Source organism: Pyricularia oryzae, chromosome 3 (assembly GCF_000002495.2).
Source record: "Pyricularia oryzae 70-15 chromosome 3, whole genome shotgun sequence".
Classification (NCBI taxonomy): Eukaryota; Fungi; Ascomycota; class Sordariomycetes; order Magnaporthales; family Pyriculariaceae; genus Pyricularia; species Pyricularia oryzae.
In genome coordinates, this window is record NC_017849.1 from 2,928,724 (window position 1) to 2,945,053 (window position 16,330).

Genomic DNA, 16,330 nt, shown 5'->3' on the forward strand with positions numbered 1-16,330 from the left:
CCGCCTATTAACGTACAACTCTCACGGTTAGCCGGATCCGCGGTGCGTGGCTTTTCATGCCTCTTTTTCGTCACGACCAATACCGGTATCCGGCCATCTCTCACACCGATTCTAGTACCACATTCGTCAGCGTTCCAGGCCGCTGAAGCCGTGATCCCAAGCTCTACCGCATGAGCCGCCGTGCGGCGATACCAGGCCTCCACAAGATCGATCTGTTGCTCCCAACTAAGGCGAGTAATCTCGACGGGTTGTTGTTTGGTAAGTCGCAGTTCCGGGTGTTTTTTACGCCAACGGCCGTACCAGTTCATTTGAATTGGACCACAGGGCGGTATACGTGACTGACGCATCAGATTGGCCGCAGATATTACGTGTTGTGAGTCGGGATATGCACCAAGTTTATCAAGCTGCATGATATACGCAACGAGAGCTTGATCTTCAGCATCAGTCAACAATGAAGGCCGCCCGCTGCGCTTTATCGATATCTTAGGAATGCCATTGATCAGGAGATTACGAGCATGCCGCTGAGTACTCGAATACGGGTAACCGTTCCTTTTACAGAACGATCGTAGCGATTCTGGCTTGGATCTGCCCTCCCGCGCGGTATCCGCCCTACTGCGGTGAGTTTCGACATATTGGGCATACATGCGGGCTCCTAAGATAGCTTGAGATTCTGGGGACGTCATGATATAGGTATATTTGCGGTAAGTGCAATTGTGTTGTTATGGAACGGGATTACACTCGGCATAAGTTAAATTGTTAACGATTTTCTAGGTAAAAAACTGATGCGGGGTGGCCCACGGTTTTTTCGAAAATCAAGGTTTTGTAACCCCCTCTTTGAGGGGGCCCACAACGAACAGCCCCCAAGTACCCACGTGCATGAACGGCAAGATGAAGAAGCATGTGCCAAGGTTTGGGGGCGAAAAAAAAAAAAAAAAAAAAAAAAACCTGGATGGGGCTTGACGCCAAAGCATGTTATTATGCCTACGGGTGAGGTCGAAACTTTACCAGACATCTAAGTTTGACGGTCGATTTTAGACTTCTCGTGTACCTCATCTCATGTTCCTTTCTGAAATTTTGCGATCAAGGCTGCACCTTTGGTATCTCGACTAATAAAACCACTCGCAACCACTACGCAAGCGGCTTCGCATTGCACAGGATACCCCCAAAGTCACTCCCTTGCAGCTTTGGCATATTCACTGTATATTCCATTCCACCTGGATTTTGATGCATATTTTCAATAGGAATTCCAGATTTAACAAATGGGTATATTGCGGCTTTATGTAAGATCGGAGAATAACCAAATTAGGTTGACAATTTCCATATACCCTTGTCGGGGGTACCTTACATATATACGGGCCCCCGCAGGCAATTAAAACCAAGAAATAGAAAACAATTAGGCAGAAAAGTTTGGAGCTTAGACCCTGTTGGCCTGATCGACAGCGTGGTCGCTGGCGTCGCCCTCGATCTTCTCGACAGTGGCGGAGTCGACGCCAGTGCGCTGGGTGAAAGAGACAGAAGGCTGCCACGCGCTGCTGTGGCGGGCGGAGCTGACCTGAGCATACAACTCATCGACCTCCTCAAGTGACAGACCCTTGGTCTCGTAGATGAAGAAGTAGACAAAGGCAATGCACAGGAAGCAGGCTCCGAACCAGACGAAGAAGATCTTGGACTGGAGGTTGGCGTAGCCGGGACCAAAGTTGACGAGGTAAGGAGTCATGTAGGCGATAGCCCAGTTGAGGAGCCACTGTTCGGGTAGAGCAGGAATTGTTAGTTTGTTTGTTATGCACATATATCTTTACTCTCGCAACGGGATATTACTGTCAAACTTACGTTAGTGGCGGTGGTGAGGGACAGGCCACGGGCACGCTGCTTCAGAGGGAAGATCTCGCCGGTAACAACCCAGGCTAGGGGACCCCAGGTGCTGGCAAAGAAGAAGATGTAGATGCAGACGAAAGCAACACCAGCCTTCTGAGCCTCGACGTTGTAAACGATGATGGAACCGTCCGCGCGCTGACCTGTGGTGAGGGTACCGAGCATGGCAACCAGGAACTGGCTGATAGTCATTCCGATGGCACCCCAGAGAAGCATGGGGCGACGACCCCAGCGGTCGACGGCGATAAGACCAGGGATGGTGGAGACGACGTTGATGACGGAGGTGATCATTTGGATGACGAAGGGTTGGCTGATACCCGAGTTCTCAAAGTACTTGGTGCCATAGTAGAAGATGAAGTTGACACCAGTGAGTTGCTGGAGAGCCTGGAGACCCATGCCGGTGAGCTGGCGCTTGAGCATGGGGCCGCGGAAGCAGTCGATGTAGCCGGCAGTGCCCTGGGACATCTCGTAGTCGTTGTTGGCCTTGATCTCGGCAACCTCGGCGACGATGGCCTCGTGGTCGGCAGGGAGACGGCGGAGCTTGCCGAGAGACCGGGCGGCCTGGTCCATCTTTCCCTTCTTGACGAGGAATCGAGGAGTCTCGGGAAGGATCAACATGCCAACAATGAGAATGATAGACCAGGCGAACTGGACGGCAATTGGGATACGGTAGGAGCCCGTGTCGTCGCGTTCGTGGGTGGAGTTATTGACGATGGCGGCAAGGAGAAGACCGATGGTGATAGACAACTGGTAAGCACCAACGATGGCACCACGAATCCACTTGGGAGCCGTCTCGGACTGGTACAGAGGGATCATGGCGGAGATGAGACCGACACCGAAACCAGCAAAGAAGCGACCAGCGAGGAACAGGGGCAGGGCGACAGCGGCAGTCTGGAAGATGACACCCAGGTTGAAGACCCAGCAGGAGGCGATGAGGGCCCAGCGACGACCGATGGAGTCGGCGAGGAAGACTGAGGCGAGAGCTCCGAAGAAGGTACCGGCAGAGAGGATGGAGACGACGGCGGCCTCCTCAGAGGGAGAGATACCAAGCTGGCCTGTGGCATCGGTGTAACCTGTGGAGAAGAGCTCCTTCCAGTATTTCATGGCCAAGATACCACTGATGGTACCGGTGTCATAGCTATATTGTTTGTTTGGGTTAGTATTGGGATGAGAAAGAATAATAATGTTATCAGCCAAGAAGCGAGCATACCCGAAAAGGACACCACCGAAGGAGACGAAGGCGCCGACGAGAATGGCGGGCCAGGCGGCACCGGCCTCATTCTCTGGCCGCTTGAATCCGCGAACCATTGTGGATTGATTAAGTTGATGATGCGGTCGAGCGAAGTGTATTGACTGCTGCTACTCGACAACCCGAGGTGTTCAATCAAACTCGATTAGAGGATATCTGAGAGCATGGGAGGAAAAGCAAGGAGTAGAGAGAGGGGGACGAGGAACCCGGGAGGGAGGGAGCATGACTTTATATATTGTTGTTTCTGATGAAAGAGAATGCAGTGGATAGGCATGGGGATGGGGATGCATGCTGTGCCGGTGGATTTTTGGGGGGGGGGGGGGGGGGGCTCGGTCAGTAAGTGCTTGTGCGTAAGTAAACTTAAACCAATTTTGTTAGCAAATCTACTTGGGCCTCGTGGTATTACGTGAATGGGTGAATGGCGTGTCGTGTCATGACCGCAGCTCACAGGTGTGGTCTAGGTACCTAAGGTAGGTACCTCAGGTAGGTACCTAGGTATGGGCAGGCAGTACAATGACCCGTAACTGTAGTTTCCGGAAAGCAGAAAAAAGACAACTCTAGCCATCCCTGCACGCATACGCGCAGAAACCAAACCAACCTTACAAACCAACCTGCCGTTACCTTGCCCGCAATTTACTACCCAAGTACCCATTCATTCATTCTCCGAGAAAACAATAAAAAGAAAGTAAAAGAATAAAAATAAATAGAACCACCGCCTAGCCAGAACGGGCATGAGTGGGGTATTTCTCCATTCGCAAAATGAAGGAGCTTGTCTCGCTCCCCATGGGATCCTGACACTCCACGTCTGGGGCAGAACTAGATTTGTTTTTTTCCCTCCCTCTTTTTTCCTTGCATCTGACTAGCAACCACCTAGCTTGTGCAATGGTACCCAGCACTGTAGTCTCTCCGAACCACCAAGGACGCCACGCACCCCAGATTGCCACCCGTTACTACGGGTGCGGAGAAAAACTTTCTGGCGTCCATGTCAGCGGCTTACTTTCTTTTTTTTTTTTTTTTTCTAGATTTCAACCACAGACTTGAGTCCACTGTGCCTACTTCTAGATCTAGAAATAACTTTGGCTCTAGATATATTAGATCAACTCAACAAAAACGCAGCTAATGCGGCAACGCCCATTAAATTCTGCACTCTTCCTGAGCCATCTCTTGTTTGAGAGATCACCACCACCACCAACGCCACCAAGTATTGCTGTAAAAGTACCGCCTAGTCGACCAACACGTTTTACGAGTTAGCTTTGCATTGGTATGCTGGAACTAAAAATGACTTCTGTAGCGTCGTCTCCCCACACGACCAGTTTCTTACTTTGTGCTAGCATCGTCAATGGCACCCCATGGGCCAGAAAAAAAATCCTTGATAGAAATGGGTTGGGCTCCAACTTTTTTTTTTGTTGCAAACGAGGACAGCTTGGGGGATTCGGCATGGCCAGGCCGGGAAAGCCTGGTTCCCCCTTCTCCTCCCCATTGTATTTTCCCCTTTACGCGAAGTTCTGGGGGAGCCTCGTGGTCAAGTGCAAAACACTCCACGGAGAAGAGCTGGAGTCTCCAGGTTAGTAGGGCCGATTGCTCCTCACGACTTTTAGTGATGCATAGACTGCATTGGCTTGAAGGGGTTGTTGGAGTGGGGCTCACGACTCGTTCATCCTTTTTCGACCACGTACGATCACCTTGATTTGATTGGATGTTTGTAAATAGGTAATAGTCAAGCAAAAATTTCTTGTTTCCATCACAAACCTGAAATGAGATGGCATTTTGTCGTCCTCGTGACCTCGGACGCTCCGTCGCAGGGAGAATGTTGGTATCACAGTAGTATTATCCCCCCCGCCCCCCAAACAAAAGAAAACCCCTGAGAATATGTGCACCAGAATAAAACCATCTACGCACTACTTGCTATTTACGTGCTACACTGGTTGGTGAAGAATATTTTTCCTTCCTCTGCCCGGCCAGTTAAGCCTTACCGACTATAGTAGTACGCCGTCCCAACCCATTCAATCGATCCACTTAAAGCTTGAGAGAAAAACAATGCTGCGATGGTAAAGCCGGGGAGGGACCAGAGCTTGGTAGTTAGACATGTACCAATCCACTGCCAGCCGTTTGCTGCGGCTGGACCTCGAGCTCATGCACCTAGAGTGCTTACCCCACTTGCTAACATCGTGATCGACACAGTTTTCCATTTGCCCTGCATCGTGGTAATGCGTTCTAGTCCTAAACCTAGACGGACAGGCTGCTTTCGCCTTGTGGCATGATGCTAACGGAGCAAGTCTTCCCCGGATTTTTGTGTCTCGTCCTTTTGTGGCGAAAGGAATTGGAAACGAATCCTTCCCTTGTCTCCTAATCAGGTGTCTTTTGTCACTGGGTTGAGCTTTTAGGTTAACAGTAGTAGTGCAAGTTCAGAGTTTTATGATGTCACGCGTTGACGACAAATGAAACCCGCCAACTCCTACCTAATACGTGCATACATTCCTTACCCATAGTAGCAGTAGTACGTACTACCACCCTGCCGTACTATAGGCAATAGGAGTGGGTCGCCTGTGCGGTGACATTGTATGGGCCGACATCTTCCCGTGATGGGGGCGGCCCAGTCTCCGTGATTGGGTCGGGGCCAAAAGTTGTCTTACTCCTGGCTGTTGAGAGAGTACTTCGTAAAAGAATTAAAAGAATTCAAGGGTAGGATAAATTGCCAATATAATGATATGTACAAGGGTCTCGGAATGTGGTGAAAAAAAAGCAAAGAAGCCAAACAAAAGAGGGACAAAGAAAAGAAAAAGATGAGAAAGAAAACAACAACATTAAAACCCGGGTCTCCGAATGGCCCATCGCAACAACTCTCCGTAAGTCGCCGGCAGAAACAAAGCTAAACAGATCCCGGTGGAGTGGCGTGTCAAAACGGGCCGAGTCACACGGGTCTTTTTGTTCTTCGTTCGTTCCGCCTATTCGTTGACCTCAATTGCAAGTAAGTACATTTGAGGTTGTAACGTCGTCAAGCGGGACAAAGGTCCTGCAGCCGCCCTCTCCCCATTGTCCGGCCTTGCCGGCATCCATGGACCTGTCGTTGAAAGATCTGATATTTGAGAAATACCCCTGCAGTAACATACCGAGAGTACGGCCGAGCCTCATCCACCCGGCCCACTTTGCCATGCCGAGGGCCAAGACTCGGGCGAGGGAGGCTGATTTTCAGACACAAGCTTTGCCATGCCCAAAGTAGGAGCTTGAGTCCGCTCAGAGCCGGCGCCAAGTGTACTACTAGTGCAGTGATAACGTACATGTATACTAATAGGGCAGGTAATTAATTAGTGCACCAACACACACGCACACACAGATACAGAAAAGAGAAAAGGCTTGGAATCCAACACAAGCGCGAAATGGGTACAGGAAGGTCCTTGGCAAATTCTCGTTAGTGATGATCAATCAGGTCGGGCGCGATGGGGCCCAGAAGAGGAAAGAATTTCAAGAAGAAAAAAGAACAAGAAAAAAAACTCCACCGCAACAAATGGTGAGCCCACAAAGCCCACTTGCTGCGCCAACCGACCCCTATTGCTTGTCATTCATTAATTCGCAGTAGACGAATTCCAAAAAAGGAGCTAGCCCAGGTTGGGGATGCATCGTGAAAGTGGGTGTCCCCGACAACCGCCAAGACATTGTCCCTGACAAAAAGTAGTACGTACGAAGTACTTTGTACATAGTAAGCACTTCGCGGTAAGAAGGAAATCTGGTCACGGTTGGGTCTCGGCTTTGGTTGAGGACCCGTTGGCGACTCCTCGCCTCCGAAAGCCACGTTCCAGACTCACGGAACATGCTAGTACAAAACCAACACATGATCGCGGGCAGCCCGCGAGAAGTTTTACACGATCGAGGTACATAGAGTAGGGGCTTGAGCTGTAAAATCTAGCCGCAGTTTGTGGCGCAACCTCGGACGCCCTTGGCTGGATCCAAATCTGGGGTACCGAGGTAGGTATGGCTGCCGTTCAGCGCCTCTTTGCACTAATCAGCTCAATCGTAAAATTGTTCATGACGCAAATCCATGCCATGCCTAGCTGGACCCTACCTACCTACCTAAAAACTAAGAGCCATCATCGGGCCACTCAGAATTAAGTTATGCTGTGGTTCGGTCAATACCCGCGCCCAAATAGCTTCACCGTACTTTTAGCTCGAAATAAAACCCCGATCACTTGACCTGCAGCCCGATTTCACGCCCATGGCAAATCTTTTTTCCCTGTCGTTTTGTTGAGGGACCAATGTCTGAATTGAAAATAACAACCGAACGGTCTGGTATTCGTATATTCGTCCGAGGGCCAAATCTACGAAACACCTGACTGCCGAAATCCCCCCCCCCCCCTTTCCCCCGTAGCAAGCGGGCTTGCCAGCGGGCCAGACACGTTTCTCAGACAAAGCTCTTGATACTAGCCCAGAATGCCGCCGCGTCTTCAAACATGGGCAGGTGCCCTGTATTGGGGACAACCCTGAGCTCTACACCTTCCTTTCCAACAAGGCCCTTGAATCCATCCATTGCTTTGACCAACGCGCCCTTGCCATCGCCGTCGCCTACGACGAGGATTCCAGGCACCTGACATGCCCCAAGATTTCCCTTCAGGTCATAGTCCCACAGCGCCTGGCAGCTGTACTTGAACCCTTCAACGTCGTTGGCCGCCACCATGTCTGTCATGCCCAGAGCGAGATCCTTCTTGTCGGACATGGTGGACGGGTGGAACCAGCGTTCTACTGTGACGCCAGCCAGTTTGCGGATACCAGAAGATCCGTCTTCGGAGGTTGACTCGGCTGTGGAAATGCGCTCTTTCCAGGCTGCCGTGTTGGCTGCGCTCGAGATGGCGTTGCAGTCGCAGGCCACAAAGCGGGAAACTCGACTGCCGTGCATAAGTACGAACTGTAAAGTAGTCGCGCCTCCCATGGACACGCCGATGAGGGCATGCAGCTTCGGAATACGCAACGCTGTCAGCAATGTGTTGATGTCATCCGCAAGCATGGTCAGAGTTGCAGGCGTAGCAGGGGTACCAGCATGCCGACCGCGCGTGTCGTATCTCAAGATGCGAAGGTCCGGCCTCTCCGCCTTGAGGATGGCGACGAAGGCGTCCCACATGTGCATCGATGTCAGAAGCGAGTTTGACAAAGCAACCGTCGGTGCCGAGGGCGACGGGTTGCCCTCAAGGCGATAAGGTAGGACAAGACCGTCGGCAGTCGTGACGAACGAGTCGATTGACGCCGATGATCCAGCAATGGTCTTGGTCTTGGCGTCCACTGTGCTGAAGGATTTAGTCTCAGCGAGGTGGGAGAGGTGATGGAGATCTCGAGGCGCCGGACCGAAAATGTAGAACAAGGAGTAAATTCGTCTTTCCATGTCAGCGACAGACTTGGAGAAAACTTCCTGGGCCCAAGGGGTTTCCGTCGAGGCTTGTTGCTCAGGACCTCCAAGCCCATTGTTCTTGCTGAATTCGTTTAGTGACACGAGTTTGACCTTGCCGCCACCTTCAAGGGTAGAAGTGCGGTAGAGGCGTGTTCTCAGCCAACCTGGGATCTTGGAGATCATCTCGATGTGCTCCTCCTCGCACCACTTGACAAGTTCTTTCTCAGCACCGTCAGCATCTGTCAGTGTGATAGACACCGACACAAGCACTGTCCCAACAGCCTCCTCGTCAGTCAGGTTCTCGGGAGGTACAAAATCGGGAGACTGCCGTGACAAGACGAGGTCCAGAAATGACCGGCACACGTCAACCTGGCCGATCGTCTCGGCTTCCCGCGTGGATCTGTTTTCTCTAAGGGTTGTATAGGTCTGGGTAGTCAAGTGCGACATGGAAGTTACATCGTAGATGGCCAAGAAGGCTGGTTCGGCTGAGTCGATGGCTTGGTATCGTAGGCCGTTGGGGAAAATCTCGGGCAGGCGAAGACGCGTCGGGCCATGCTCGTTGTTGTACCACTCGTGGAATTGGTCGAGTGACAAGCCAGGCTTTGGCTGCATAGTCACATACAGCATCCCCGGGGTGGCCATGGCGGGCGGAACGGAGCGAGCTTCGTGTCTGTGGGGCCCGTGATTTATAGCTGGCGGTAAATATTTTGAGAAGTCTGTCTGATGGAGGGGATATATACTACTAGACTAGCATGTACAAGATATCAAGGCTCAAGGCCAGCCGGTCGATGTTACTCTCACTTTGGAGCAGCAACAGCTCTGGCATGGGGATACCATTGTGAGGTGACGTGGTGGGCTCGACTTTTATCCGGCGATGTTCACAAGTAGCGGGGCAGTTGGCCGAGAAAGTGTTCGAATCACGTAGTCAGCAGTGAGGGCGCAAACAATTATCGGCAATCTACCATGGAGGGAAGCTGGCCAAGCCACCTGCTACGTAATGCGAGGTTCAGATCCCCACAAGCCCGCACTTTCTGGGGAAAAGTGTTTGCCCGGAGTAGATTGAATCCCCACACTTAGGTATTACCCCTAACCCTATCACGAACGCGCACCAGCCGTTGATAATGGAGTTCGTTCCAGATCCTACCGACTAAAATGAGGCTATCTGCCTTGTAGACCGCCTGACAAGCTGCCTATCAGAAGGCCATGTATTTACTCCGTATGTATATAGGTAGGTAGGTAACTATATCATTGGCTGATGGTGTACGTTAATATGCATGCAGCGCAGGAGCACATTGTTCTATGTAGTGCGTAATCTCCGCAAGCCAAGCTTCTCCAACAGCCCAGGGACGCGTATTATTGAGTTCCAATGTCTATCTTAACCGACCTCTACATATTGTGTTCTTGAGGTAAATTGCACCTAGGTATCTACCCGACCTTTTCACCATGCTCGGATTGAAACAGTGGATTAATTTTGGGATGGAAGTTGAGTAGACACCCGTTTTCCCCACATTTCTCGGTGTATCTCAGGGTCCAGTTGTACCTGGATAAGCACTTTGTAACCTTGTCGACTAAGGTCATGCTAAGTAAGCTGTCTGCCTAGAAGTACCTTAGTAGGTTCTCTTTTGTTCTGTACCTCACCTCACCTCATATGATTGGGCTCTTTATTGACCAAGCTTCGCTCGGGCTGCTATAGACAGCAGCAAAAAAGCCCAAGTCCCCAGGTCTTTCCAGGTACCTACATCTTACTGAGATATTTAGACCTGAATTCGGAACATCTTCTCTGCATTGCCTAATTTCACTTTCACGTCACTTTCCATCTTCTCTGCTCTCAGCCACTCAATTCTCAACGGCTACCTGCATGCTGCCACTCACCAATGAACACATGCTGATCGGCATTCCTCGCAACCATCCATCAACTTGCAGCCTTGCCGTTGTGGGTGGTGCAAACATCTTGTCGTCTGGACGAAGATAACTTTCTCTCTTCCCACCTGCCATTCTCTTCATCTCCCATTCTCCCACACTCTATTTTTGATTCCCACATCACTCGCTCCAGGAATTTGCCTCACTACCAGAGTCTAACGATGAAAAATGGAGGTCTTCCTCAGCGGTCTGCCCACTGAGCAGCTGACAGCCCGGAGCCTCGAACAACAGCTAACGCCTCTCATTTTGAAACTTGGCATTGGCAAGCATGATTTCGGGTGCGAGAAGGCCGCCAGAAGCAAGTTTGCCAACCTGACATTTCGCCATCCTGAGCAAGCCCGCCTGTTCCTTAGACATTATGGCGAAGTTCCCGAATCAAGCACAAACAAAATATCCAGTCTACCACAAGGACAGGCACAACCATCGCCGTTTGGTCGCGATCGCGCCCCGAGATCCACTGCCCGTCTGCGCCTGCTCGGTAAGCCTATCTGGTGTAGGAAAAGCATTCGTGCCGTGAATCCTATCACTCTTCGTGGCATGGATGAGTCCCACAGGAGACATCAAGAGAAAGAGAGTAAAGCCTTGACCGGTCATAGAGATCAAGACAAACACCAGCATGGTGTTGATTTTGATGTGATGGGCGTGGCTTGTGGTCATTATGCCTTTGTCAGCCAGCAGCTCGCCTACTTTCCGGAGAGAGAGTGGCCATGGATGTGCAAAGCCAGCTTCACCAAACTGAATCTGCACGTCAGGAGAAGCGATGGCACGATCAGAATGCGCATTCCCTTATCCACGATCCATGAGATCGTCTGGTATACGCATGACGACAGGCAGGGAACCCTGACCCTTACGCTCGACTCTGTACCGTGGTTTCTTACAGAGGAGTGTACCCTGGACGATTTGATGGCTCGCATAGCTATTGGCTCGGGGAAGATCAAGGAAAATCAGCAAAATCGCATGCAAGCCCTCGATGAGCAGCATGCCGAAATTGTTGGAACGTGCCTTACCTACCATTTCAACATTTCCTCACACAGCATCAGCCGCGATATAAAGATGCTCGAGCGCAAAAGCTTCACCAATATCACTCGTTACAAACTTGCCATCTGGAATACACCACACCCAACTCTTGGCTCCTTCAAGGACAAAGCTTTGCAGTTGAGGCAAGAGCTCAAAGCAGCAACGTCTGCTTCTATCAACAGTGGCAAAAGCTTGCCACACAGCCATCTATTTGTGCTCCAGGCCCTGTTTTACAACGGCTACCTGCACCCTGCTACCGTTCTCGAGATTCTCCATCAACTTTTTCGACGCTTCTATGAAGACAGGCTATCTGGGCGCACCTTTATTGCTCCAGAAGCCGTCAAAAGTCTCATGGACGCGGAATGCATTCCCTGGCCTAGCCCGTATGAAGATCCGGAATACTTTGAGGTCTCTTCCCTGATGAAATGGATTTACGAGAAGAATGAAGAGTTTCAGGGAGGCTTCGACCTAAGAACAGGCCAGCTTCGACAGAATAGCAATCTCACTCACATCTACCGAGTGGTTGTCACACCTACAAGAATCACCTTGCATGGGCCCGAGATTGAGAACAAGAATCGCGTCCTGCGAAAGTATCCGAAGCATCAGGATTGTTTTGTTCGTGTCCAGTTTTGCGACGAGAATACACAGGACATACGCTTTAGCCCTAAGATCTCGTACGATCGGGTCTATTCGAGGTTCCTTGATGTACTCAACCGTGGCATTCAGATTGCTGGACGCGTTTACAACTTCCTTGGGTTCTCCCACTCGTCGCTGCGAACGCATTCTGCATGGTTCAGTGCGCCATTCTTTGACCAAGGCAGTCAACACACTCATGCCTCTATCATCAAGAGCTTGGGCGAGTTCTCATCTATTCAATGTCCTGCCAAATGTGCTGCTAGAATAGGACAAGCTTTCTCCGAGACCCCATCAGTCGTCGACCTGCGGGATCATGATGTGGAGGTCGTGACACACTTTCCAGATATCACAAATCGCGACGGGTCGCGTGTTTTCAGTGATGGAGTGGGCAAGATTTCAGAGAGCATGATGCACATCATTTGGGAAAACATCCCGATGAAAAAGAATGCACCAACCTGCTTCCAGGTTAGATGGGGTGGCGCCAAAGGCATGCTGGCTCTTGACATGACTCTGAAAGGCACAAAAGTCTGCTTCCGAGATAGCATGACCAAGTTCGAAAGCGACGACGTGCACCAGCTCGAGATCTGTGACTCGGGATCTAAGCCCATCCCCCTGGTGCTGAACCGCCAAATGATCAAGATCCTTGAGGATATGGGGACCGACCGGTCCTGGTTTATGAGGCTGCAAAGTTACCGCCTCCAGGAGCTTCGCTCCATCACGGCAAGTGCATACAACACCTGGCACTTCCTTGATGCTCAGAACGTTGGCCAAGCGATCAAGCTTGGAAAGTTTATCAATTTTGCCGACAAGCACGGTATGGACTATCGGACCGATGACTTCATGCGAAGCGTAGTTGAGGCAGTTGTACTTCGCGAGCTGCGTCTGCTAAAGCATAAAGCACGCATCCCCGTCAAATATGGGAAGACACTGTTCGGAATAATCGACGAGACTGGCTACCTGCGAGAAGGCGAAGTGGTCATTTCCTTCGGCTTCTCCCAAACCGGAGAAGATCAGCCGACGCCACCTCAAGATGGCCAGATTGTCATTGTCACTCGATCTCCTGCGCTTCATCCCGGAGACATCCAGATTGCCAAACAGGTGGTCCCACCTCCGAGCCACCCACTGTCGCATCACATTAACTGCATTATATTCAGTCAGCATGGACAGAGAGATCTACCAAGTCAGTTGAGTGGTGGCGACCTGGACGGCGACATATACAATGTTATCTGGGATGGGGACGCAATGCCAAAGGAAACATTTGATCCAGCGGATTATCCTCGGGTTGAGGCTCAGGACATCGGCAGGAGGGTGGTATCTGCCGATATGGCTCAGTTCTTCATCGACTTTATGAAAACGGACCATCTCGGCGTCATTGCAACGCGCCACGTCATTCTGGCAGATCAGTTGGACGACGGAACTCTTTCCCAGGAGTGCCGGACACTGGCTGGACTGCACTCCACTGCAGTCGACTTCTCCAAGAGTGGCATACCAGCCGAGCTCAAAGCGCTGCCGCGAGCAAACAAGTTTCGCCCAGATTTGTGAGTAATGCCAGAATTCCAGCACGCTTATGCGGGCTCTCTCCTGCGTGTATATATGGTGCTAATGATGGTATAGTCTATCCCCTGGACCGATCACCAATTACCATGATAAAGGCAAAATCACTCTTGAGGAGTACACTATTTCTGAAGAAGCCGAAGAAGAAGAAGAAGAGGGCGATGGCCCCCGCTATGGGTACTATCGATCGGAGAAAGTGTTGGGACAGCTCTATCGTGAGATCGATGAGGAGAAGATCTGGAACGAGAACATCCGGGTGGCCGTTGACCACAACAAGCCTTCGTTCTGGGAAACCTTCATAGATTGGGCAATCAAATCTGCGGCGACGGTTGGCGCTGTTTCCTGGCCTGTCCGTATCGACTCGGCAAGGCGGCTCAAGAGTGCCTATGACGACCATGTCAGGGGTCATATGTCAAAATACTCAGACCACCCAGTCAATCCGATATCCGAGCGCGAGGTTTTCATCGGGGCTATTCTCAACAAGACCGGTGTACAGACACATCGACAACGAGACGCATCTCACAAGTTGCGCGACGAGTTTGAACGTACAGCCAACCATTTTGCCCGCCAGATGCGCATGGGTAACGAAGGGCCCGACTGCGTTCCTTTGACTGGGTACATGGCCGAGCTGGGCCCATCCGCAGCGCTGGACCTTTGTCTTGCCTGTGTATGTGTAGCTTCGGAGCAAGATGTCCCGTTGGTTGCCTCGCGTCTTGGGATATCCAAAAGTCCGAGTCGACGAGCAGCTGGCAGAAATGGCAGGAAGGATGGCGAAAACAGCGAGCTGCAAAGCTTCCGCCTCGTAGCTGCGACGCAGTTCCTGCGGGAACTGCGCGTCAAGGAGCGGGAGCTAGGCGTTGGTGAAGCTGGTGGTAAGGGAGGCGGCGGCTTTGTTGGTGTCTCTGCCTACGCGTAACATGTCTCTTTTTTTTACATCGTAAGCATCAGCCTGATAATAACTTTTTTCATGTGAGGATCTAAATGATCACTAACTACTGCACATTGGCTTCCTAGCAACTACAGATTGGGCCGGCTTTGCAGGTAGGTAAGGTAGTCAATTCTAGTGTATGGTGGCTGTGCAAGGGCATGGGCATATTCGGGTCACACGAATTTGGCGGCAAGCGGTACCCGGAGGATGTCGGTTTAAAGTACTCAAAGGCAGGCGAGTTACATTAATACGAAGGTTTGGGAGGAGGAAGGAGCTGTAAAAGAGGCTCCAATACATGACGAGTATTGATAAGGGCACGCGTATTTATTTCTCGACGCCTTGAACCCCGAGTGATACCTTTCCGTAGCCCAAAGAATACTCAAAATCAAGTTATCGCTGTAGATTTATAAGCTCATATTCTAGCTCCTGTCAAAATGTCTTTCATCAGAACTGTCATGGCGGCACTGGTTCTACTCACAGCCCCAGCCGCGGCGGCAAAGTTCTGCGACGGTCAAGTGTGCTACTCCGAGTTTGTCAGTCCCCAAAAGATTGCGTTCCGCGTCGCCATCCCGGACACGGCAGCCCAAGGCACGAACTTCGACATGCTTCTTCAGATCGTAGCACCCAAGACTGTTGGCTGGGCTGGCATTGCCTGGGCGGGTCGGATGGTCAACAACCCCCTCACCATCGCCTACTCGGATGGTGGTAGCAGCGTCACGGTCAGCAGCCGCTGGGCTTCGTAAGTAATGACACGGGGCTTTTTGTTGGTGTTGACAGCTTGACTGAGGGTGCTAACATCGGGAACAACCATATCGCACGTAGATCCATGTCTCCCCCTTCCCCATACCCCGCCGCATCGTATGAGAAACTCCCAATGTCAACTACGAACGCCACACACTGGCGTCTAGATGCCATCTGTAGCGGCTGCAGTTCCTGGCAGGGTGGTGCACTGGATCCTGCGTGCACCACGGCGGCAATTGCGTGGGCCATGGCGCATGCAGCACCCGCACAACCGTCAAGCAACACCAGCTCCATCCGTTATCATTCAAGCAGGGACCATATCAGCTTCGACTTGGCTGCTGCCAAGATTGCCAACTTCAACGACGTGGTTGGTGCTCTGAGGGAATTTGGTGCCGGGACTGTTTGAGGGATTTGGTGGTGAGAGGGCACATGAGTCCGGTGTTGGCGAGGAACGCTAGTAGTGGGTTGAACAGAAACCTGAGAGCTTCCATCAAATTTGCATTTTTGTGGGAGGTTTTTGATATGGTGAGAGTCTAAACAGGGGTCTCTATATTCAATTGAGCAGATTTCACCTACCTGTCTAGGTTTTGACTCCTTAAAATCCAACCTACAAATCCCACCTTTTGTCCCTGGCTCATAACTCGTCTTCGATGACCGTATTACATTAGGTACCTTATCTTTTGTGTGAGATGAGCACCAGAGATGCTCTCCCATGGGTCGCGTCCTGCAAGGAAATGTATTTCACTGTTTGTTCGTCGACTGTCCCAAGGTGGAAGAGGAAAGAGAAATGACTCCCTCTTTCCTCACAAAGGACCCTATCATCAATGCCTTCCTTCCTTGTTTGGCGGTGGCATCCCCGTTTGACCTTGACGCGTGACTGCCCTTTTTTGTAGGAGAATAATATGTTTTTTTATTCCGCTCCCGGTTTGATTCTGCTCTGTTTCCTTCTTCTACTCCCATACAGTCTTTGGCCAACTTGCAAATTACCAAGTCCTTTTCTGGAACATCTTGCTCAGACCGTTTCTTTAGAATCAGCTCT

General features: G+C 51.1%; 5 protein-coding genes across 5 annotated transcripts; 3 read left to right on the forward strand and 2 right to left on the reverse strand.

Annotated features, from left to right (window-relative positions):
* Positions 1-1,184: 1,184 nt before the first annotated feature.
* MGG_06203 (high-affinity glucose transporter RGT2) lies at positions 1,185-3,402 on the reverse strand. The gene is made up of 3 exons (XM_003712042.1): positions 3,083-3,402; positions 1,831-3,010; positions 1,185-1,744 (listed from the first exon to the last, which is right to left on the reverse strand). The coding sequence occupies exons 1-3, from the start codon at positions 3,178-3,180 to the stop codon at positions 1,415-1,417; spliced, it is 1,608 nt and encodes a 535-aa protein (XP_003712090.1). The 5' UTR covers positions 3,181-3,402; the 3' UTR covers positions 1,185-1,414.
* Positions 3,403-4,323: 921 nt separating this feature from the next.
* Positions 4,324-4,808, forward strand: MGG_16773 (uncharacterized protein; the record flags this gene model as incomplete). The annotated part of the gene is made up of 2 exons (XM_003712043.1): positions 4,324-4,685; positions 4,747-4,808. The coding sequence occupies exons 1-2, from the start codon at positions 4,385-4,387 to the stop codon at positions 4,806-4,808; spliced, it is 363 nt and encodes a 120-aa protein (XP_003712091.1). The 5' UTR covers positions 4,324-4,384.
* A 2,004-nt stretch (positions 4,809-6,812) lies between these two features.
* On the reverse strand, positions 6,813-9,412 carry MGG_06204 (uncharacterized protein). The gene has a single exon (XM_003712044.1). The coding sequence runs from the start codon at positions 9,135-9,137 to the stop codon at positions 7,518-7,520; it is 1,620 nt and encodes a 539-aa protein (XP_003712092.1). The 5' UTR covers positions 9,138-9,412; the 3' UTR covers positions 6,813-7,517.
* Positions 9,413-10,583: 1,171 nt separating this feature from the next.
* On the forward strand, positions 10,584-14,538 carry MGG_06205 (RNA-dependent RNA polymerase; the record flags this gene model as incomplete). Its single annotated transcript, XM_003712045.1, has 2 exons — positions 10,584-13,606; positions 13,683-14,538. 2 exons carry the CDS (start codon positions 10,584-10,586, stop codon positions 14,536-14,538), a joined length of 3,879 nt encoding a protein of 1,292 aa, XP_003712093.1.
* A 446-nt stretch (positions 14,539-14,984) lies between these two features.
* MGG_06206 (uncharacterized protein) lies at positions 14,985-15,697 on the forward strand (the record flags this gene model as incomplete). Its single annotated transcript, XM_003712046.1, has 2 exons — positions 14,985-15,289; positions 15,373-15,697. 2 exons carry the CDS (start codon positions 14,985-14,987, stop codon positions 15,695-15,697), a joined length of 630 nt encoding a protein of 209 aa, XP_003712094.1.
* Between the last annotated feature and the right edge of the window lie 633 nt (positions 15,698-16,330).

Excerpts from the sequence above, each read along its gene's own strand:
- MGG_06203 (XM_003712042.1), bottom strand. The coding sequence starts at position 3,180 with ATGGTTCGCGGATTCAAGCGGCCAGAGAATGAGGCCGGTGCCGCCTGG. Across the intron at positions 3,011-3,082 it reads TTCGGTGGTGTCCTTTTCGG|CTATGACACCGGTACCATCA; the intron begins GTATGCTCGCTT and ends CAAACAATATAG. Across the intron at positions 1,745-1,830 it reads CCCTCACCACCGCCACTAAC|TGGCTCCTCAACTGGGCTAT; the intron begins GTAAGTTTGACA and ends CTACCCGAACAG.
- MGG_06204 (XM_003712044.1), bottom strand. The coding sequence starts at position 9,137 with ATGGCCACCCCGGGGATGCTGTATGTGACTATGCAGCCAAAGCCTGGC.